Source organism: Triticum aestivum, chromosome 4A (assembly GCF_018294505.1).
Source record: "Triticum aestivum cultivar Chinese Spring chromosome 4A, IWGSC CS RefSeq v2.1, whole genome shotgun sequence".
Classification (NCBI taxonomy): Eukaryota; Viridiplantae; Streptophyta; class Magnoliopsida; order Poales; family Poaceae; genus Triticum; species Triticum aestivum.
In genome coordinates this window covers 31,173,319-31,197,950 of record NC_057803.1, presented here as the reverse complement: position 1 = coordinate 31,197,950, position 24,632 = coordinate 31,173,319, and the positions used below count along the sequence as shown (strand labels likewise).

Sequence of the window (24,632 nt, the reverse complement as noted above, 5' to 3'; positions counted from 1 at the left end):
ACGCACATGAGACTAGTTCCACCGACTAACATGCAACTAGTTTTGCATAAAGGTGGCTGGCGGGTGTCTGTGCCTCCTACTTTGGTTGAATCGAATTTGACTACGGACGGTCCTTGAAGAAGGTTAAAACAGCAAACTTGACGAATCACCGTTGTGGTTTTTGCCGTAGGTAAGAACAGTTCTTGGTAGAAACCTGTAGCAGCCACGTAAAACTTACAACAACAAAGTAGAGGATGTCTAACTTGTTTTTACAGGGTATGTTGTGATGTGATATGGTCAAGACATGATGTGATATACGTTATTGTATGAGATGATCATGTTTTGTAAATTATCGACAACCGGCAAGAGCCTTATGGTTGTCTCTTCATTGTATGAAATGCAAATGCCATGTAATTGCTTTACTTTATCACTATGCGTTAGCGATAGTTGTAGAAGAAATAGTTGGCAAGACGACCACGACGCGATGATGGAGATCAAAGTGTCAAGCCGATGACGATGGAGATCATGATGATGCTTTGGAGATGGAGATCAAAAGCACGAGATGATGATGGCCATATCATGTCACATATTTTGATTGCATGTGATGTTTATCTTTTATGCATCTTATTTTGCTTAGTACGGCGGTAGCATTATAAGATGATCCATTCACTAAATTTAAAGGTAAAAGTGTTCTCCCTGAGTATGCACCGTTGCTACAGTTCGTTGTGTTGAGACACCACGTGATGATCAGGTGTGATTGACTCTACGTTCACATACAACGGGTGCAAGACAGTTTTGCACATGCGGAATACTTGGGTTAAATTTGAGGAGCCTAGCATGTACAGACATGGCCTCGGAACACTGGAGACCTAATGGTCGAACATGAATCATATAGTAGATATGATCAACAGAGAGATGTTCACCATTGATGACTACCCCATCTCACGTGATGATCCTACATGGATTAGTTGATTTGGATCGCGTATCACTTAGATGACTTGAGGGATGCCTATTTAAGTGGGAGTACTTTAGTAATTTGATTAATTGAACTTAATTTATCATGAACTTAGTCTTAATAGTTTTTGCACATTTATGTTGTAGATCAATAGCTCGCGATATAGCTCCCCTATATTTTTCATATGTTCCTAGAGAAAACTAAGTTGAAAGAATATAGTAGCAATAATGTGGACTGGGTCCGTAATCTGAGGATTATCCTCATTGCTACATAGAAGAATTATGTCCTTGATGCACCGCTAGGTGACAGACCTATTGCAGGAGCAGATGCAGACGTTATGAACGTTTGGCAAGCTCGATATGATGGCTACTTAATAGTTTAGTGTGCCATGCTTTACGGCTTAAAACCGGGACTTCAAAACATTTTGAATGCCACGGATCATACGAGATGTTTCAAGAGCTGAAATTAGTATTTCAGACTCATGCCCGTGTCAGGAGGTATGAGACCTCTGACAAGTACTTTGCCTACAAGATGGAGGAGAATAGCTCAACCAGTGAGCATGTGCTCAGCATGTCTGGGTACTACAATCACTTGAATCAAGTGGGAATTAATATTCCAGATAAGATAGTGATTGACAAAATTCTCTAGTCACTATAACCAAGCTACTAGAACTTTGTGATGAACTATAATATGCAAGGGATGACGAAAATGATTCCCGAGCTCTTCGCGATGCTGAAATCGGCGAAGGTAGAAATCAAGAAAGAGCATCAAGTGTTGATGATTAACAAGACCACTAGTTTCAAGAAAAAGGGCAAGGGAAAGAAAGGGAACTTCAAGAAGAATGGAAAGCAAGCTACCGCTCCCATGAAGAAGCCCAAATCTGGACCCAAACCTGAAACTGAGTGCCTCTACTGCAAAGGAAATGGTCACTAGAAGCGGAACTAACCCAAATACTTTGCGGATAAGAAGGATGGCAAAGTGAATAAAGGTATATGTATTTGGTATACATGTTATTGATGTGTACTTTACTAGTGTTCATAGCAACCCCTGGGAATTTGATATCGGTTCAGTTGCTAAGATTAGTAACTCCAAAACAGGAGTTGCAGAATAAACAAAGACTAGTTAAGGGCGAGGTGAAGATGTGTGTTGGAAGTGATTCCAAGGTTGATACGATCACCATCGCACACTCCCTCTACCTTCAGGATTAGTGTTGAACCTAAATAAATGTTATTTGGTGTTTGTGTTGAGCATGAATATGATTTGATCATGTTTACTGCAATACGGTTATTCATTTAAGTCAGAGAATAATTGTTGTTCTGTTTACATGAATAAAACCTTATATGGTCATACACCCAATGTAAATGTTTTATTGAATCTCGATCGTAGTGATACACATATTCATAATATTGATGCCAAACGATGCAAAGTTGATAATGATAGTGCAACATACTTGTGGCACTGCCGTTTAGGTCATATTAGTGTAAAGCGCATGAAGAAACTCCATGTGCATGGAATTTTGGAATCACTTGATTATGAATCATTCGATACTTGCGAACCATGCCTCATGAGCAAGAAGATGAAAACGGAGCGGAAACGGACGGAACTGGGTGCTACCATATTTGTTTTCACATTTTTTGCAGAAGCAGAAACGAATACAGAAACCCCGGAAATGAATACGGAAACAGATACTACCGGAAACGGACACGGAGCGAATACAAAGAGGATATGGAAACAGAAATGGGCATTGATCGGAACTTAAAAACCCCTTGAATCATTGAGAAATACACATGAAAACAAACAAATTTAATGAGTTGTCAACATGGCTACAAAAAATATCATTATATTAGCAACTTAGCGTAGTATTCTAGTAGTACTGAACAATTGCGTATAGGGTCAAGCTGAGTACATGTGTGGTAGTAGAAGTTGGGTCTTAGATCCATCCTACTAATTGTGTCATTGTGTTCTCTTTGGTGGTTGGGCTACAAAGCAGCCATAGGTCTATAGTAAAAACAAAATTCCAAATTCACGGAAATGGAAAGTTTTGTTTCCATGCATGTTCCACCAGAAAACACCATTCCATTTTTGTTTCCATTTCCGCATAAAAAATTCCATTTCCACTTCTGTTTTGCAAATTTCCGCTTCCATTTTCACATTTCCTCTTTGTTTCCATTTTTCCTTCGAAAAAACGAAAAGTTTCCACTCCATTTTCATCCCTAGCAAGATGACTAAAACTCCGTTCTTCGGAACAACGGAGCGAGCTAATAACTTATTGGAAATAATACATATCGATGTATGCGGTCCGATGAGTGTTGAGGCACGCGGCGGGTATCGTTATTTTCTGACCCTTCACAGATGATTTGAGAAGATGTGGGTATATCTACTTAATGAAACGCAAGTCTGAAACATCTGAAAAGTTCAAAGAATTTCAGAGTGAAGTGGAGAATCATCGTAATAAGAAAATAAAGTTTCTACGATCTGATCGTGGAGGTGAATATTTGAGTTACGAGTTTGACCTTCATTTAAAATAATGTGGAATAGTTTCACAACTCACGCCACCTGGAATACCACAACGTAGTGGTGTGTCCGAACATCGTAACCGTACTTTATTAGGTATGGTGCGATCTATGATGTCTCTTACCGATTTACCACTATCATTTTGGGGTTGTGCATTAGAGACAATTGCATTCACATTAAATAGGGCACCGTCTAAATTCGTTGAGATGACACCGTATGAACTATGGTTTGGCAAGAAACCTAAGTTGTCGTTTCTTAAAGTTTGAGGTTGCGACACTTATGTCAAAAGGGTTCAACCTGATAAGCTCGAATCCAAATCGGAGAAGTGCATCTTCATAGGATACCCTAAGAAAACAATTGGGTACCTTCTACCACATATCTGAAGGCAAGATCTTTGTTGCCAAGAATGGAACATTTCTAGAGAAGGAGTTTCTCTCAAAAGAAGTGAGTGGGGGGAAAGTAGAACTTGATGAGGTAATTGTACCTTCTCTCGAATTGGAAAGTAGCACATCAGAGAAATCCGTTCCCATGATGCCTACACCAACTAGAGAGGAAGTAAATGATGATAATCATGAAACTTCAGATCAAGTTACTACTGGACCTCGTAGGTCGAACAGAGCACGTTCTGCACCAGAGTGGTACGGTAATCCTGTTCTGGAAGTCATGTTACTAGACCATGGCGAACCTCCGAACTATGAAGAAGCTATGATGAGCCCAGATTCCGACAGATGGCTTGAAGCCATGAAATCTGAGATAGGATCCATGTATGAGAACAAAGTATGGACTTTGGTGGACTTTCCCGATGATCGGCAAGCCATACAGAATAAATGGATCTTCAAGAAGAAGACTAACGTTGATGCTAATGTTACTCTCTACAAAACTCGACTTGTCACAAAAAGTTTTCGACAAGTTCAAGAAGTTGACTACGATGAGACTTTCTCACCTGTATCGATGCGTAAGTATGTCCGAATCATGTTAGCAATTGTCATATTTCATGATTATGAAATCTGGCAAATAAACGTCAAAACTGTATTCCTTAATAGATATCTTAAAGAAGAGTTGTATATGATGCAACCATAAGGTTTTGTCGATCCTAAAGGTGCTCACAAAGTGTGCAAGCTCCAGCGATCTATCTATGGACTGGTGCAAGCATCTCGGAGTTGGAATATACGATTTGATGAGGTGATCAAAGCGTATGGTTTTATATAGACTTATGGTGAAGTCTGTATTTACAAGAAAGTGAGTGGGAGCTATGTAGCATTTTTGATATTATATGTGGATGACATATTATTGATTGGGAAATGATATAGAATTTCTGGATAGCATAAAAGGATACTTGAACAAGATTTTTTTAATAAAAGACCTCGGTGAAGCTACTTGCATATTGAGCATCAAGATCTATAAGGATAGATTAAGACGCTTAATAGAACTTTCACAAAACACATACCTTGATAAGATTTGAAGAAGTTCAAAATGGTTCAGTCCAACAAGGGGTTCTTGCCTGTATTACAAGGAGTGAAATTGAGTAAGACTCAAAGCCCGACCATGGTAGAAGATAGAGAGAGAATGAAAAGTCATTCCCTATATCTCAGCCATAGGTTCTATACGATATGCCATGTTGTGTACCACACCTGGTGTGTGTCTTGCCACTTATCTGGCAAAGAGGGTACAAGCGTGATCCAGGAGTGGACCACTGGACAGCGGTCAAAATTATCCTTAGGTGCCTTAAAAAGGACTAAGGAAATGTTTCTCGGTTATGGAGGTGATAAAAAGTTCGTCGTAAAGAGTTACGTCGATGCAAGTTTTGACACTAATCTAGATGACTCTAAGTCTCAAATTAGATACATATTGAACGTGGGAGCAATTAGCTAGAGTAGCTCCATGCAGAGCATTGTAGACATACAAATTTGCAAAATACATACTAATCTGAATGTGACAGACCCGTTGACTAAACTTCTTTCACAAGCAAAACATGATCACACATTATTACTCTTTGGGTGTTAATCACATGGCGATGTGAACTAGATTATTGACTCTAGTAAACCCTTTGGTGTTGGTCACATGGCAATGTGAACTATAGGTGTTGGTAACATGACGATGTGAAGTATGGGTGTTAATCACATGACGATGTGAACTAAATTATTGACTCTAGTGCAAGTGGGAGACTAGAGAAAATATGCCCTAGAGGCAATAATAAAATTGTTATTTTATATTTTCTTATTCATGATAAAGGTTTATTATTCATGCTAGAATTGTATTGATCGGAAAGCTTAATAGATGTGTGGATACATAAATAAACACCGTGTCCCTAGTGAGCCTCTACTAGACTAGCTCGTTGATCAAAGATGGTTAAGGTTTCCTAACCATTGACATGAGTTGTCATTTGATAACGGGATCACGTCATTAGAAGAATGATGTGATGGACAAGACCCATCCGTTAGCTTGTTCAGTATTTATTGCTATTGCTTTCTTCATGTCAAATATATATTCCTTGATTGTTGATGTGCCATTTGTTTGTGCGAATTTTTATGTCATGAACTAGGTTGCATGATTTTGAACTTACTTGGATGATGATGTGATGTGGCATGATTTTGAACTTTTATTTATGGCATGAACTTGTTTGGGTGATTTTAAACTATGCTATGATGTTTGAAATATTGTCATATTGTCTTCAAAATGCAACATATGGCAAGCGTCGGCTACTCGCACGCGCTGCAGTTTAGCGTGTCTGCTGAAGCGGCTCGGACGCGCTTTATTTTGCAGCAGCCGCTGCGCGCAAAAGCTGGCGATTCCGACACTGTAAACTGTATTTTAGCGCTGTTGGAGATGCTTTTAAAAAGGCAGTTCTTCAAAGAAAAGAAGAAAGAGGTATGACTTCGTACGGCGAGATGCATGCAAACGACCGTGAACCAACCTGGTCGATGGTGCCTATATAGTACTGTCTCGTATGTCAAGCAGCGCTCTGTACAAAGTGCCCCCTCGATCGAGGGTTTTACTGGAGCACGTGACCTAGCTTTGCGGCGCCAGATCGAGAAGGCGTCCATGGCCGACTGCATCAGCACCCTCCCCGACGACCTTCTCCACCACGTGCTTTCCTTCCTCCCCGCGCACGATGCGGTGCGGACCTGCAGGCTCGCGCGGCGCTGGCGCCACCTCTGGAAATCCGCCCGGGCCCTGCGCGTCACCGGCAAGGGATGCACCAACGAGTGGTTCGTCAACTTCGTGGATAGCCTGCTCCTCCTCCGCGACCCCAGCGAGCGACTGGACTCGTTCGAGCTCGACCTCAACTACGGCGACGACTTCGATTCCAAGGACTTCGACTTCGATTCGAAGGTGTTCCTGCCCGTGCCCGCTAACGAGGAGGACGTGAACAGGTGGTTCCGGCTCGTCCTGCTGTGCAGACCCCGGGTGCTGCTGGCGTTGCGTACCGACTATCGTCTAAGCCTTGCCAATGTCCCTCTCATATCCCAGCACCTCACAAGACTGGAACTTCGGAGGTTGTACGTGCACAGCAGCACGCTCGATTTCTCGGGCTGTCCTGCGCTGCTTCGTCTCAGGATGGAGGATTGCACCATTTGCGGGAATATCTCTTCTCCATTCCTGAAGCATCTCAGCACTATCTACTCTTCTTTCCGGGCAGGCGCCTTCCGCGCCCGGGTCTATTTGCCCAACCTTGTTTCCCTCGAGCTAGACGGTTTTTACGGTAGGACGCCGGTACCGATTGAAAGCATGTCACTGTTAACTTCGGCAATTGTTAGAATCAATACATGTCTTGATTGTTGTCGTAAGAATGACTATGGAGGTTGCGATGATCGTCAATGTCATGGATGTTATGAATCTGAAAGTGGTGCTCACGATAGGCGTGGCGAGTCTGTGCTTTTGAAAGGATTATCACAAGTTGCCTCGTTGGAGTTGTGGGTTCATCCTCAAGTGGTATGCATGCTTGCTTGCACTTGCTTCTTCGGTTTGTGGTTAGATTTAGTTTTGGGACATTATAACCGCAGGAGTATTATGTTGGTCATACAGGCTGCCGTACAATTTATACTAGTATCTTATCCTAAGCTTCTGACCATCATACATCTAGGAAAAATGTATACATGAGTTTTAAACCTCTTGCATTACTTTATTTCAATACCACATCTGAAGCCAAAAAATTTAACTCCCATTCCGCGCTTGGTGTAATCGCACCTTGCACTGCAACATTTCAGCAAATTACTTATATGATCTTGTTCCTTTTCACAGTTTATTATCAACAGGGACTTGAAATTGTGCCCAACATTCAGCAAGTTAAAGACTTTGTTGCTCAGCAATTGGTGCCCTGGCATTGCTGGTGACCTCAATATATTAAATTGCTTCCTCAAACATTCACCAATTTTGGAGAAGCTCACTATCCAGCTTTCTGAGGTATTATATCGTGTACATGAACAACCTTCTGTTACTGAAGTTGATAATTATCCATGGTTGACTGATGTAAGTAAAATATTTGAGTGCTTTAGGAACCTAAAGTTCCGGTGAAAATACAAAGAAGTTACACTCCATCAAAGCAATCATTTGCATTCACCCATCTGAAGATCGTCGAGATCAAATGTGACAAAGTTGATGGGTGGGCTCACAAGGTTTTGGACATCTTGAGTACCTTCAACATACCACTCGAGAAAGTTACAATCCAGCGAGGAAATAAAAACTTCTGGATCTTAATGTGAGTAGTGGTCAACAAATCAGTTCTGGAAACGGGCATATTCCCATTTCTTCATTAGATTTCTTTCTTCAGGATTTTGAGTTATCTGTTGTATGATGATGATGTCATCCATAAGTGAACTGAAAGTCTGCTTGATCCTTACCATAAGAAAATTTTCTCTCCTTTTTTGAGGGTTTTTTATGCGGTGGCTATCCTTTTTTAAGGTTATAGATGGGGTTCTGCCTTTGCATTATATGATACAAGTACGAATTCAAGAGTTTGACAAAAAAAGTATGAGTTCAAGAGAGGAAAAAAAGGGGCAAGAAGCTACAACTGCAAGGCAGGGGCGCCCAGCATCTCAGGATCAGAAATGATATGACCAACGACAAAATCAGTGTGGGCGATGAAGTTCTCAAACATGTACCGGTTCCTTTTATTCCAAACGTGCTACGTAAAATGGGCAATGTCAGTAGCATTCTTGCGAGGTCCAGCCACGATGCTGCTCTACTAATCATTGACGGATCAACTGAGCTTAATGTGGTTTTAGATCAACTGAGCCTAAACCATGTTTCATACTAGGGGCAGTGACAACAGAGATGTACAGCTGAGTCGAGTTTTTATCTCCGTGACCATTTAGGCTAGTGGTGACCTGTGGTGAGTTGTGGGCGTGTGTTTGTTGCGCCAGTTTTTTGCCCATTTTTTCTTTGATTAACTGGACAACAAACTTCTTTTGAACTAATAAAAAAGGCAAAGGTTTGCCTTGGTTAAAAACAGAATGAGGAGGGCCTATGGTCCCCGTTGAATTAATTTACTAGGAGTATTCCATATAAAATACCTTGTCTTTCTAATGATGTATTCTTTGCGGGATTGTCCTGGAGACACAGAGATCTCGTGCACTTGAGTCCCTATAAGAGAGCATAATAGTGAGAATGGTGCTCATGTAAGTTTCTCGTCTGTAATCTTATCTTCTATACCCTTTTTTTTGGCGGTTGATCTTATCTTCTATACATAAATGGCTAACCCTCACTATTAGATTTTTTTTTTGCACATGCATGCTTCCACATCACCTCAATCATTGATAATTGTCTGATCGAAATTGTGTGGAATCAAAAGTAATGCATGTACGCATAAGTTACAATTTTGCATTGTATATCCATGCAAACCATACCACCTCATCAAGTTATGCAAGTATTTCTTCTTTTTCCAAATATATAGTTCATGCTTCAAATTTATGTTAAAAGATGGTGTTACATTAAGTTCAATTCAAAAGTTTCTCACCTTTTACACATCATTTTATACTCCGTAGGTTTTTTAAATGTAAAACCGAGAACACCTTTACAATTGTTCTGTTTATTTTCAAGCAAATACTTATGCATTTGTTTTAATATAGTTCCTGCAACACCTTGTGTATAACTAAATAGCTAGCCTACACCAACTTATTTCTCTCAACATGCAACATGTATGAAAAAAAAACGCATCTCAACATGCAACCATGCAGAAGAAAAAGTCCACTTCAATATGCAAATATGCATGAGAATTTCCATTTTACTATGATATGTACATATAATAAATATTTTACGACTATACACAATCAAACACAATATATCATATGTATTTTTAGTTTTAATTCCATATTATTACTCTAAATACTCATGTTCCAACCAAATCTCATTGAAATACATTGTAAAATATTCCCACAACAACGTGTGGGGTATCATATAGTTTAACAGGAAGCAATTGCTTTCGACATCTTATAGATCGTGTGTGTCAGAGGCTAAAGAGTTGGGAAGAGAAATATGTTATCTCTCTCTCGTATAGAAATTTTGGTGAAAGCAGTAATACAGGAAACTCCCTCTTATGCTATGTCAGTCTTCAAATTACCTAAAGTGGTATGCAAAGCAATCACAGATGAGCTCTCAAATTTTTGGTGGGGAGACAATGAACAGTCAACAAAATGCATTGGTTCGCATGGTGAAAGATGTGTATCCCGAAGAAGAAGGGGGGGTGGGATTTAGAGGCCTTTATAGTTTTAATCTTGCTATGTTAGCAATGTCGGCGAATGATTCAGAACCACGATTCCTTATGTGCATGTGTCTTACACGATAAATACTATCTGGATGGAAATATTTTGGAGGTAGGAACCAAGAGTGATCATCATATACATGGCAAAGTATTGTTACGGAAATTCGGACATTTAAAAACTATCACATTTGGGGAGTGTGAACCTGATCCCAAATGACATATGGCATGATCTCTGGATCGGTTCTGGTCCACCACGCAAAGTTATTACACCACATGAGGGTATTATGTTCTCCAAGGTTGAGGATCTCATTAACCCACACTCCGAAAAATAGGATGAGATATTGATTGGGGACATGTTTTCTCGCGATGTCCAGCAAACCCTTCAGACCCCTCTCAACACTGATGTCGTAAAAGACTTTGTTGCATGGACAGTTTTCGTCAGATCAGCCTACCATAGGGAATGGGGCAGCCAATTCACGAGGAGATAGGATCAATTGGATGGTCAGGGTAGTTCTTTCTTGATGGTCTGGTTGTAATTCTTATTATCTCTAGTATTCTTTATACTGCCATGATTAAAAATAAATAGTAGATTGAAAGTTTCGGGTAACACCATCACCCTCATCCTCGACAATCATATTGTCCAAAATAACACAACATGTTACGAGCTACCACAAAGTTTCTGATTCCCACATTATTGCAGCTCCATGAACAATTCTCCAACGAGCTTGAAGCACTCTGAATGCCCTCTTCACATCCTTCCTCGCTGCTTCCTGCATTGTTGCAAAGTGGTTTTGTTTCCTGCCTATGGTTTCGATATGGTCTTCACAAACGCCGCCACCGAGGATACATGCCATCGGCAAGGCCGTATCCCATGTTGTAGTCACGGCCGTTGATAGTGTAGTTGCACGCGGTGATTCCCATTGCAAAGCCTCCTGAATACCAGAGATCGTTGAAGCACGATGATGTCGTTGTGAGAACCCGGCATTACAAATAAAGCATGTCCAAGCATTTGAGGCAGGTTTGAGGCGCTGAGCTGTAGATGCTCTAAAGGAATCGTGCCGGATGATGGGTTCCAACGGAACGGGTACTCCAGCGCAGTACATCAACGTACAGATTGCTTAAGCTTGCTAGACTTCCCAGAAATGATTAATTGTCCTGCACCAGACCAGCATCATGTATTGTTGCTCTAAGCTGAACTTTTTGTTCCTTCCTCGTGTCATTGAGCGTTAGATTTTCTGTTCCGCAAAGTTGATTTTACCTCGCTGGACAAAGTTCATATAATAGAACTTAAATCGTCAGTTGACGAAAGCGTGACTGCATGAGGACGTAAGCTAGCTGACATCTTGGGGCACATTGAACTTACACTTGACAGTTTTTCATTATTTGCATGCTAAGTTTTTAATTTCTTTTTTTTTTTGCGGGAGAAGTTTTTAATTTCTTTGATTCAAGGGTACCTGCCTGGCCTGGCTTGGTATGTTGGGCCTCCCATGTGACCAGTGACCAGAACATGCAAGCAGTCCCGCGAAAAGCCCGGTTAGTATAAAAGCCACAGAGGGGACTAAAAGAATAACAGACCCTACCATTCCCATCCAAGCAGACGCTAGCTAGTTTAAGGCTCCTTGCCAAAACGTCGACATAGTCCCAACCGTACAAGGGAGTTTCCCACGGCTCTCATGAACAAAAATATAAGGTTACGCTGACGCCGAGCGGCAGAGCCAGAAATAGTCATCAACTACACCTAAGTAATTACATCAGAGAAGAGTGCATCAGAACCTCTTCCTTTTTCCCCTCACTGTGGACAATTGGGATACAACAGATTGAAAAGACAAAGCACGGAGACAGCCATAGACGAAAATTCCAGCCACGTCCAGCGGATCCCGTAACTTGGTATGACCAAACATCAGATTCCTGGATACAAGAGAGAGCATATGTTAGTGCCTAAATTTAGCCAGGTATTTTTCTTCATCAGCAAGACGACCATATTGGCAGGAGTCGGGCCTTGAAATGGACAAAAGAAAAAGTAAAAAAAGCAATGCACGCATGGGCATTTCGTCTAGAACCAACTTAACAGAGAGGATTCGCTGGTAGATAAAGAAATCAAATGAAGCATGGAGGATAAACGGAAGTTAAGTTTTCAGAATAGCATAAAATTTATGAATATGGTAGTAGTAATTAGTAGCCTTCAGACCTAACTAATTAACTATACATACATACTACGATGCAAAACAGAGGGCAGCAATCACCACACCAAGCTATTCGAACTCAGCTCCGTGAGTCCTAGGCGAGTGAGCATGTGAGCATAACGAGAGTAGTAACTCGACAAAACTCACTTACATGTAATATTGAAAACGTACTTATTTTGTGGGAGCTGAGCATGAGATACTCCAGCTTTTCACATATGGGCCAGCATAGTTTTCAATAGCGTACACACCAAGTCCAGCTTTACTAAATTTCCATATGAAACAACACTGTATTTTCTTATGCTAAGCTCTACGCTTATTTGAGTTTTGTCCGAGCCAAGCTCAAGCCTAGCACTAAGCTCGAAAGTCAACTTAGGCCCGTTTGAGCTTCGGTCCAGCCTAGCCACGTTTTTTAGTCTGATGATGTCTACTGACAAAAAACAAAAATATATATGAAGTGAAGTAGGAGTTTCACCTCTAAGCAAGAGTAACCAGCAGCGATGCCAATGTATGCATGCAGCGATGTAGATCACATGAAAACTCATTCACTCGATACTATGTCCTGACAAAGCTGAGCTGATACACTTGATGTCAATAGTGTACCACGAAAGCCTTCCTCAGCAGGTAGTGCATCAGCCTTCGGCTCTGAAATTTCATCTGAAATATTATAGGATAGCAAAGTTAACAATCTAATGTTTTCAGAAATGTTCAAGTCATCATAGTTGTTAGGGCTTCACCTGCTATATCACGGTCCTCAAACAATTCAGAATCTTTAACCCACAAAACATCCCCAGGGAAAATGCACTTATCAGCAAGAGTCGCAAAATCCTCTTCGATCTCAAGAGGGCCTTTATGAAGCTTCTGATTCTCCTTCACAATCTAAATATGACAACAGCAAAAATTGGACTGAAGCAGACAACCACAATGCAAACCAAACAAGCAAGATTTCTGCACCCAGGCATAAAATAAAAGTAACATGTGTAGGTGTGCCCCCTCTTTTAAACAAAATGGAGAGAAGGGGGGCATTAGACCAAAAATAGTTACCGATTACCAGCAGCCAAGGAACGTTGCACTATTATGTATGCCCATATCAAGTCAAAACTAGGTTATTGGACGATTGACTTGCCAATACTGTGAACATTACTAATGCTTCAGAAAAGGAAGCACAATAAAATCCAAAAAAATGTGATCAACTGATCATGCAAGTATTGAAATTTGAAATGCATGCACCGACCAGTTAATCCAAAAGCTGGTGGCCAATACATTTCAACACTCCCCTCACGTCTAGGTTCCTCCAGAATTTCATGGGATCGATGTAAACCGCAACTGTTTTGTTAAAAGTGCATTGGCCAGGTCTTGAACTCGAGACTACTTGGCTCTAATACCATATTGAATTGCATGCATAACTAGTGAACTTGAAAGCTTAAGCTGTTGGAGAAAGGTGGGAACCATATTTCAACAGCAAGTGCGATGTATAGCTACAGTACTCCAGTATGATGAATGGTATGGGGGCCAACTGATAGGCTCAAAAGGTTCAGAACAATCACAGCATAGGCAACGATCCTTTTAGTAAGAGAGAAGTGCATATTACACCCCCCAACTCTAGCCCTAGTCTAATATACACCCCTCAACTCCAATACCGTCTAAAATACACCCCTCAACTCTCAAAACCGGCTAGAATTCAACCCTCCCCTCCCTGTTGACCGGTTTTGACTGAGTGAACAGTAAAAATAAAAAATTTAAAAACAAAAAATTATTTTTTTGACAAAATTCAAAAAGTTCAAGTTTTTGCACCGCGTGAACAGTAAATTCAAAAAAATCACCTTTTCAGCATGTTTGGATACCTGAGTAAATTTGAGATGTCCGTAAATTCGAAAAAAATTCAAAATTTTCAGCATGGTGAACAGTAATTAGAAGGGGAGCCTTGGCGCAGTGGTAAAGCTGCTGCCTTGTGACCATGAGGTCATGGGTTCAAGTCCTGGAAACAGCCTCTTACAGAAATGTAGGGAAAGGCTGCGTACTATAGACCCAAAGTGGTCGGACCCTTCCCTGGACCCTGCGCAAGCGGGAGCTACATGCACCAGGTTGCCCTTTTTTTTTTATGGTGAACAGTAATTCGGAAAAAAAATCCAAAAAAAATCAGCACACGCTCAAACATCATCCATGCAAAAAAAGGGTTTTAAAAAAAATCGATTTTACTGTTCGCCAAGCTGAAATTTTGAAAAAAAAAATCGAATTTACGGACATCTCAAATTTACTCAGGTGTCCAAACATGCTGAAAAGGTGATTTTTTTTTATTTACTGTTCACGCGGTGAAAAAAACTTGAACCATTTTTGAATTTTTTTCAAAAAAAATTTATGGTTTTTAAAATTTTATTTTTTACTGTTCACTCAGTCAAAACCGGTCAAACTGGGTCAAAACCGGTCAACAGGGAGGGGAGGGTTGAATTATGGCCAGTTTTGTGAGTTGGGGGGTGTACATTAGACGGTATTGGAGTTGGGGGATGTATATTAGACTAGGGCTAGAGTCGGGGGGTGTAATATGCACTTCTCTCTTTTAGTAACATGTGTAGGTGCGCCCTCCCTCCTTTTAGTACACCCTCCCTCCCGGTTTGTAAGGCCCTAAAAATACCTTAAAACTACATGTAGGATAGCTGGGTCTAACTGATAAGCACCTGGTACTTTTAACCGGAGCTTATGACTTTCATAATTACCAGTTGCAGCTAACGATGTTAAGCTTTACAATTTTAAGTTCAAACTTATTTTTTTGTACAGTTCAAATAATTTCAAACGCACGCAAGTGATAAGATTAATTGAAAAATATGCCTTCCAGTCGAGAAGGTTTTGAACTATAGGGTACCGGTCACAAGACTCAATACTGATACTTATTTAGCGAACTTCTTTCAGCTGAAACAGATACAAAGTGGCAGTCGTACCAATCAGCTGAAGTTTTCTTCTTAATTTTTCTTGTGTTTTTCCCTTTTTGTATATGAAATGCAAGAGGAACGGTGCTCGGCTGTTTGCATAAAGTAAAATTTTGATGTGCATGACATACCCCTAAAGATTCCCATATCATGAGTTTCAACTGATAGACGGTTGTAGAACCAGAGACTTTCAAACTGATTGAGTTCCCTGTGGTTGTTCTCCGAGAACGCTTTGAAGTCCGGCGATCTGGAACAGGAAGAGCTGCAGATGCCTCCCTAATTGACTTTGGTGCTTCTTTCCCACGCACAAGATAAACATGGATATCTTCGTTCTGGTAATTGAGTTTCTCCACCAATGCACAGCTCTCTCTTTCTCCAATACATTCTTCACAAACCTAGCATACAAAATTCACAAGTAGAGTTGAGATAAAAAAAAGGGGGAAAGTAGAATATGCACTTCTTACTCATCAGATAGGTACAGTTATTCCATTGCTTGAAATTTTTAATTGATTAAATCAACTACTACAAGGGAACAGCACTCAGCTAACAACGTAAACCTTATCACTAAGCTCATCTATGAGGCGTGAGTCAAGATTCTGCCGTTTTTTTCATCCAACACACCGTCTCCCTGCCATTCCCTCTTGTGTGATGGTTTACACTTTAGAATCATGCATTAGGAGACGACAACCAACAACTCGTATCTAAAAGCTGAAGAGGCTGTCACAGCTGCGACCTTGATGGTTTACAGGAGAGCTATTGAAAAGGAATGTTGCACACTTGTAGTAAAATAGCTTCTAATTGCTCAAACATCATGTCATCAGGACTAACCTACATGAAAGAAGAGCACTATTGCAGTTTCTTGTTCATTATACTTTCCTGGTAGTATTGTTGTTTACTGGTTTAGATTCTCATATTTTAACTAGTCAAGTGTGCAAGCCGGCAACTGCAAGGCGACGCATTGTGCTTGTGCATATGATAACCAGGTTACATTAACATAAGAATGTTATGGTCAGATATGCAAATCAATAACTCTAATCTAGAATATTTAGTTTACCTCAGGATCAGTTCTGACATAGGGTCTACAGTCCTCCGAGTCACCATTTGCACCATTAATAAACTGGTCCGGATCTTTATCCAATATTACCATTGCTTCAGATGACTCGTGCGGTTTATCCTCTGAGCTCTTGCTAAAAACAATTTCAGCACATGCGCCATCTGCATGTGCAACGTTCCACTCCTCAGAGAATGATTGCCAGTCGGATTCTGAGATGATTGCTAACCCATCAGTCTGAAAACCAAGTATATAGTTAACCCACAACGTCAAGATTATTTGTTTTCATCTAGCAACAAAACATATCAGTAAAACAATGCCCAAAACAGCAATGGAAAGCAACTAAATAATAATGTATAAGAATTATATACTTTCTATCTAGTATTAGTATGCATTTATATTCATAAGCTTTACCAGTATAGATCCATAAAAAATTTATTAAACAAATAAATACTAGTTCGAAACCAATATGCCGCATATTTCGAGAGGAACAGAACAGCACAGCAGACGTCCTCCTGTGCTTCTGACAAGAAAGCCAGAGCTCGAGTTCCCAATCTGGGAGATCATCTTTACCACATACAAACTTCATGAAACAAATAAATACTAGTTCGAAACCGATATGTCGCATATTTGAAAGAGGAACAGCACATTATAGCAGATATCATCTGCTTCTGAACAAAAAGAGCTGGAGCTCGAGCTCTCAATCTGGGGGAACATCGTTACAACCAATGTACATCAATTTCACACACACACACACACACACACAACAAAAAAAATCAAGTCGTCCCAATGAGCAACAACGCTATGGACAGACTTCAGAAAACAGCTAGCCCAAAAAGAGGCAACAAAGAGAGGAGTAGGAAAGATAAGTTATGAAGACCACATGAACTTACATTCGATGTTTTCTGGGTGATGCCCCCACGCTTGTAAACTATATCCAAAGGCCTTTGCAACAATCTAGAATGCTGAAAAATGATCAAAATATTCAAAAAGAAATACTTCATAGTTTATAACATAATAACTAGATAACAAAGGTGGTGGTAATGCAAATTTGCCAAATCAAGTCAACAAAATAAATTGAGTCTCCTAGAGACCCACATTAAAAATATCAATATGCAAAGGAACCATGCATCAATTACCCACCATACATACATCATTTACAGGGGGGTCAAATTAAACATCTCTCGCTGACCAAACAAATCTTCACAATATTCTATTAAACCCCACTTGAAGTGACGAAATAACAACTTATAGTGAATTCTTAAATCAATTAGGCAAGAGCACCAAACATGTGTCATGCCACAGATATGAAGGTAGTTACGATGCATACTTATTTGGTAGTGCTCTCAAAGTATGATTGTACTCATGTCAAAATTATATCTTATCCCATTCTTGTGTCTTGCTTTGCTCTGTAAAACTATTACATTTCTAAACTATTACACTGGCAGATATTAACAGAATGCAAAAGGGCAGCATTATATATGTATGACTCTTGGGCCTCACTCAATGAATCCAACTGGTATACCACACGACCTTATAGGTAGATTATAAACAATTTACAGTGTGCAGAAGTGCAATTCCTTGCCCAAATTATCCTAGCAGTCAGTCTTCACCAATGTGTTGCAAAAAGTGCTAATATTCATCTCATTGTTTCACAATAGGAGAATAGTAAGCTAACTTCTAGCCATATTACCCTAACAGCAAGCTTCACACTTACCTGACTATAGAAATTTATATACTAGAGTTCAAGTCTTTCCTGGCCTTGTCAGAACCAAACACACATACCGTCATGTAGGACAACTTATCAGCAGAACAGAGAAGAGATAGTTTACCTTTTCACATTTAAGTGAATTTATAGCAACTTCAAGACTTTGAGGTTCTGGTAACGACGAAACATTTTTTCCAGTCGCTGTAATGTAAGCTCTCCATTCTGACAACCACGACGAAGGAACCAAATAATATTTTTGTCCAGGATTAAGTGCAAAGCCTTTCCCAGAGATTAACTTTTCATGGCTCTGTCGTTGCTTCAGTTTCACCGCTCTGAAGAGACAAATAACATGCCAAAAGAAACTTAATATAACCACCCACTTTAAGTGAACAGTTCATTATCTTACATTAATAATCCATGGTATTATGACATTGTTAACCGTGAGTCCAATTATATGGCATTGATTAATTCACTGTATTATGGCATTGACATTGATTAGTTCACTGTATTATGGCATTTTTAGCTTACCTAAGACTATCCTCAACAGAAGCAACAGCTGACAATTTGTGGTCACAGATCTCGCATGGTTGAGTATCTGACGGAAAAGTCACAATATCATCAGCTTCCTTTGCGATGGTTTCATAGAGAAATAGCCATAGGCTCTCTGGCACAGATACCCGCTTTGCCCCAGAAGCGTGCTCTGGAAGAAGATTCCCATGGCTGCATCTTAGAGCACTTGTTGGTCCCTTATCAGCATCAAAAGTGATATCCACATTTTTTCTTCGCAGCCAATGGGACAACCTGGGAGCAACGGCAAAATAGATCGGTATGAGACTAGTAGATAGCTGTGATTTGGTAACGTAATGCAACCACTGGGACAGCAAAACGGGAAGAATGATAAAAGACTATGCATGAGTGCACATCAACAGAAGAAGCATTCAGTGTCAAATTCATGGAACAACTGTGAGACATACTTAGGTTATAACTGGAAACTGGTTAAGGTGTAAAACCCCAATCAAGAAAACTATGACGATTGGCCACATCCCACATCATGGTAATGGTTGAAGTATTGCACAGAAGGGCAATCAATACAGAGCAACCATTAGAAGGCAGTAAAAAGTAAACACAACATACAGACCTAGCATATGACTCATGTTGGTGGAACTGCAGATAAAGATTCTTACAAACACATTATAGTACATCATATAACTGGACTGAAATTTGGAAGGGCCTTAAGCAGAATATTGTATTTGTATATAAATAGCTCCACAAAGACAGTAGTAGTTCAGGAGAATAGTCCTAATTGTACGTAAAAAATGTTTAGCTTCAGCAAGTCATGCCTTAAGCAGAATATTATGTCTGTATATAAATAGCTCCACAAAGACAGTAGTTGAGGAGGATAATCCTAATTGTACGTAAAAAATGTTTATCTTTAGCAAGTCACGTACAGAACCAAGATCAGAATCTGAGAAGGATGTCCTTTCCATACCATGTCTTCGAAATAAAGTAAGAAGGACCTTCTGGAATACTTCCAGCAAGTGCAGCTTCTGCAAGATTCTTTAACGATGCTTTCCTATCACGATAGACATCAGCAGAAACTGCAGTTTTTGCTACATCCTTGAGACACTCCTTGCAAACATCATCCTTGCTGAGTGTTGGTCCTCCTCCGTACTAGTATGTAACAATATAAATGATACCCATCAGCAGTATTTTAGTATAAGAAGTTCAGAACTAGGTACAAAATACAGTGTCCTTGCAAATAACTAAAGTAAAACATTACCACTAAGCAAACCGAATGAGAGAAACAATTCAAAGAAATAAAACCCAACAAATGGAGAAGATTCTTACTTTGGAAAGTAGCTTCTCCCAAGCTTTAGCCGATAACCGCTTCATGGATGTGACTTTAGATGCTGGAACTTTTCCATGTTCACACTGAATTGGAATGTTGTCAATGGAACTGCAAAACCAACATAAAGTTGTTATGTGGATCCTGCCAGGAATATCCTAAGGCTATTTGTTCAGAAGAATATCTACACCTATTAAAGATTTAGTTGGTGACGATGGTGTGTTAAACATCTGACTGACCATCCAATCTGCATCTAACACATGCGGAGTAATCTACGACATTTTTGTAAAAAGACCACACGACTCTGCTCCACATTTGCAGAAAACCACTTAGTCTCTCCATATCAGCCCCATCCCTCACCGCCTCACCCAAACAGATAAGAGGAATAAATTTGTATGGAACACACCATATTTTTAGTGATATATATACCAAAAATAGGGGGGGAAATTCAAGTTTGTGAATATGTATTGGTTTATTTTGTATCCATTGCAACGCACTGGCACTTTGCTAGTGTGCATAACAAGGAATGTAGCCATACAAAATTTCAAGAACTGCTACGTATAGCACCTATATCTGAGATAGCACATATATTTCACAAGAAACTAATAATCGGTTTGCTAAAAGGGTTCAGAAATCAAAAACTGGTATTAGGTTATCATTGCATTCTCATGTGAAGTTAAATTCCTTATGGGCTGCTTCTCATGATAATGAATAGTTGTGTATGCATGTGATGGTATGGCCGACCTTGTCCCGGCCAATCAAAATATACCCTATTATGTCCCTATATATTCGAACGGACAGAAAATCCAAAAGGCTAAGATAGATCTCAAATCAAGAAAATCTGATCTAGCCTAGAGCTTAGCAATGAAAAATATTAGCAACTACCAGCCAGCTCCTTTCATGTAGATACTGCAAGCATAGGTTAAACCTAGAGGTACAGACAGATGATGCCTTCACAAAACTTCGAACTGCCATGATGGTTGTTGTGTTTGGAAAATAAATCAATGTAGTGAATGTACTCAGATATTTGATGGATTGTGGTATAAATGAGCATTATATGCATTTAACACCCAGCTTTTATTTATCATCCATAGATTTGATAACCAACTGTATAACAATCCAGATAGCTAACAGTACAAGAATACTAGAGAAAAAAGTACAACAATACGAAGTAGTCACATGAGCAATAAGTTATGAGTTTCTACGCAACTGAGACAAACAACATTTGCAAGGATAGTGTTGTCACGACACCAAATAATAATAAAGCATTTAAATGTAGATGAAAAAGAAGAGTGGAAATAAATAAACAAGCGCTCTAGAGAACTCACGAGGGAGGGGTAGCATTATCCGCCCATTGGCGAAGCCAGTCTAGTGAAATCCAAAAATATGAATCATCGTCTGGAGTAGCAGGTGCTTCTGTAATAACAGATTTTACTTCTTGGCGCCTTTCTTGTATGGAAGCCAAAAGGTTATCTTTTTTACTTAGGTACTCGCCACATTCGTTTACACATGATGCATTCAAAGCATCAATCTCATCCATCAGATGGCGTGGAAGTGAACTATTACTGGCTTCCACAATATTATTGCTTTTAATACCATTTTCATCCTTGCTCGAACGTTTGTACATTAGCATGTAAGCATCAGTGGAAGAGAACATCTCTCCCATATTAGAAGTCGGTGCAGCCTCATGATGGCTACTGTTATTACCATTTGCCACAGAACCTTCGGTAGAAGTACCTTCAGATTTCCGATCCGCTTTATCAGATGACTTGCCTGGTTTTTCACCAAAAGGGTGAAAACCAAGGCTGGATACACACTCATCATCAAACTCCCACCAGTGACCATTGCTTTCATCCTTTATATGTGCCACATAGTGACCACTATTAGCAGCACTACCCTTATGAATCAAAATAGCAGCCAGGTCATAAATGTAATTGGATGAAGGATCCGACAACCGCTTCCCCATATCTAGCTGTCCCGGAAAACTGAATGATGAAGAAATCTTTTTCTTCGTTGTTGTCTGTGGAGGAAATAAATTAGTAAGTTTCTTCCACACAAATCGAGAAATCACACAAGACAGAAGCAGGGGCAACAGATAGCACAAAACTATGAACAAGCTTGGATCAGAGTAATCACCTTTGGTAGGAATACATATCGCTTCAGCTGAAAATTAACAACAGGAGGAAGCGAGCGAAGTTTTATACAACGGGTGGCATCTACCCTTTTCTGACATGACTCGCAGGAATATTGGTTCTCCCCATTCAGTGCCTCCACACTCAAATAGTCATCCAGACTTTCCTCTAAATTACTTAAACCTTTAATATTCAGTTCCAGTTCATAGAAGTCTTCCATTTTTGAAGATGCTTCAGAATCCCTTCCACATGATGAACACCTTAAGCATATGATAACCAACATCAGTCCTCCACAAAATTAATGAGTAGTACAAATGAACTAACATATCATATTATCATTCACTTTGGTATGTGCAAGCTGTGTGAATTAGAAATTGTGCATGCACTCAGTGGTCAATCCAATTACAAAGTCAAAGATATGTACCTGAGCACATAGCTTGACCTAAGTACAAGATCCAGCAAAACAGGACTCGCAAGTTCAAAAAAAAATCATATCCAGCTAACTATTTTGTTGCTGTTTGACAAGATAACCGGCTTGTTATTATAATCACAAACTATGATATTTTTATAGTAATTCTGTAGCGGCAGAACATCGCAAGACAATAAAACACAGTGTATGCGAACAAACAGGAGCATACAAGGCAAACACGATGTGGTTATATTGGGAAGATAAACCTTCTAACTTAAAGTTCAGATCCCTTCAGTTTCCAAAATAAATTTAGGCATTTTTACCTACCGAGTCACATGCGACACACTTCCACGAAATAAATCTTGCACAATAGTTTTTGCAACAGCGACCTTGGAGTAACTTAACGAACGCTCGAGCAGAGACAAAAACAAGGTGAGAAATTCGTGACTGTCCTGCTGGACACCGTTGTCTAGTTCCAAGGTCTTGATGAAAGGTGCTGAATCAATGAAAGCCATTTTGCTGGAGTGTAGCTGCGCAAATAATCGAGCCAGCTGATCGAGAACAGGTTGCTTCTTCAAGATGTCTGGCTCTAGCGAGAAAATGCCTGAACGGAAGGAAGTGTTCATATAGAGGCACTGAAGTATGCTGTTAGCATAACATGTCGCGCCCAGATTAGTCAATCCAGCAGGCGTCTCAGTGGAAGCACGGAGGTCCTTGGATGGGTCAGGGCCGAGGCTACCGACATGCTCGCCATTTTTCTGCCAGAGGCCAGTCTTCCTCGTCCCACCGGTGGTGGGGATCAACCCGCAGAAACAATTGGGTGAGTCCTTGGTGTTCCCATGGCAGCCCTGGCAAACCGGCTTCCACACGCTGTAAAGTTGCCTAATATCATCTTGCGTGATGGCGCCAGTGGAATGTATCCTCCTGCATAGCACAGGCAGCAGCACCCCAAGCAAAAAACATGTCAGCAACAGAAACACATTGAAATCTCCCCCTTCACCCTATCAAATCTCCAGCTCCCAGCAATGGGAAAAGGCAATGTATACATACTTGAGAGCAGCATAAGACGGGCTCGCAGACTCATCGGCGCGTGGCCTCTTGTTCTTATTGCGGGTGTTGTGCCTGCTCATTGTACCATCAACAGAGCGCCAAGCGAAACCTCCAGTTGCTCTCCCTGCTGCGGAAACAACAGAAGCCAGAGCATTAGCGCGTCGGCATCGGGGGCGGACGGAACGAGGAGCATTGGGGTCAGTTCGAACCCTAAATTCCGTGGGAAACAGGCTGCTATCACTACTCCACCAAACAGCAAAAAAAATGGGGAAAAATCGACGGATTTAACAGACAAAAGGCGTTTGGATTGGAATGCTTACCGCGAAGGGAGGAACAGATCAGGCTCTCCGGGCAATCCGAAGCAGGCTAGGGTTCGCCACCAGCAGGAAAAGCAAATCCAGGCCCTGATGGATCTCTGCTCCACGCCGGTCCGGTCCAGCAGAGCGGCGGCGGAGGGGGAGGATGAGGATGGGGAGAGATGAATCCCTTGGAGGTGGCGGTCGGCGGTGGAAGGGCAGAGGGGCGGAGAGGGTTTCCTTCGATGACCCCCGCCGCGAGCTGGAAGGGGATGAAAAGAAGCTGATCTGCTTTTTGGTTTCAGAGCCGGGTGACGTGCCGCATGTTTTGTTGGGTCGGGCTGCGCCCGTGGGCTTGGCATCAGAGTCGTGGGCTTGGGAGGGAGTAGGGGGGATAGCACAGGACGGTAAAACGGTGGGAATGGAATGTTTTCTTTTGCTGGAATGGAAATGGAATAATTTGCCTCCAAAAAAATGGAATAATTGACGTTGAACTTTGTGCCCTTCAAGGCTTCTGCAGATTCATGGTGACATTCCCCTACAGCGCACGGCGTCGAGATGTATAGGTGATTTGCTGAACAAGGACATGGCAGAGCACATTGTGGCAAACTACACGGCAACGGATGCTTGTCATGAGTCACGCGGGCTTTTGCAACATTTCTGGTGACTTTGTGATTAATATGGCGAGCTCCGTAAGGATTATTGTCACGTTCTCGATGCGACTATAGCTCCCACGTGTCGAGGCATGACTTAGAGACATAACCGCATTGAAAGCAATGTCACAAGTTAGGCAATTTTCACAACATCCCATGTAATTTAGATAATAAAAGGGGAGATACATAGTTGGCTTACACTCGCCACGTCAATCAAAGTACATAAATAGCCTTA

At 40.7% G+C, this 24,632-nt stretch overlaps 2 protein-coding genes across 3 annotated transcripts; one reads left to right on the top strand and one right to left on the bottom strand.

The window, feature by feature from the left end:
* The first annotated feature begins 6,432 nt into the window (after window positions 1–6,432).
* LOC123081667 (putative F-box/LRR-repeat protein At5g02700) lies at window positions 6,433–8,211 on the top strand. The gene is made up of 3 exons (XM_044504216.1): window positions 6,433–7,381; window positions 7,691–7,852; window positions 7,945–8,211. The coding sequence occupies exons 1-3, from the start codon at window positions 6,491–6,493 to the stop codon at window positions 8,149–8,151; spliced, it is 1,260 nt and encodes a 419-aa protein (XP_044360151.1). The 5' UTR covers window positions 6,433–6,490; the 3' UTR covers window positions 8,152–8,211.
* A 3,454-nt stretch (window positions 8,212–11,665) lies between these two features.
* Window positions 11,666–24,054, bottom strand: LOC123084929 (ubiquitin carboxyl-terminal hydrolase 26). Of its 2 annotated transcripts, none has more exons than XM_044506473.1 (15): window positions 23,769–24,054; window positions 23,449–23,575; window positions 22,726–23,322; window positions 21,994–22,249; window positions 21,186–21,877; window positions 19,860–19,968; window positions 19,501–19,682; window positions 18,540–18,812; window positions 18,136–18,343; window positions 17,197–17,268; window positions 16,307–16,540; window positions 15,384–15,647; window positions 13,066–13,207; window positions 12,804–12,985; window positions 11,666–12,056 (listed from the first exon to the last, which is right to left on the bottom strand). In XM_044506473.1, exons 2-14 carry the CDS (start codon window positions 23,526–23,528, stop codon window positions 12,870–12,872), a joined length of 3,225 nt encoding a protein of 1,074 aa, XP_044362408.1. In that variant the 5' UTR covers window positions 23,529–23,575; window positions 23,769–24,054; the 3' UTR covers window positions 11,666–12,056; window positions 12,804–12,869. The 2 variants fall into 2 exon arrangements, with proteins under 2 accessions (XP_044362408.1, XP_044362409.1); XM_044506474.1 differs by having other exon boundaries at window positions 23,449–23,572; window positions 23,769–24,042.
* Window positions 24,055–24,632: the final 578 nt, after the last annotated feature.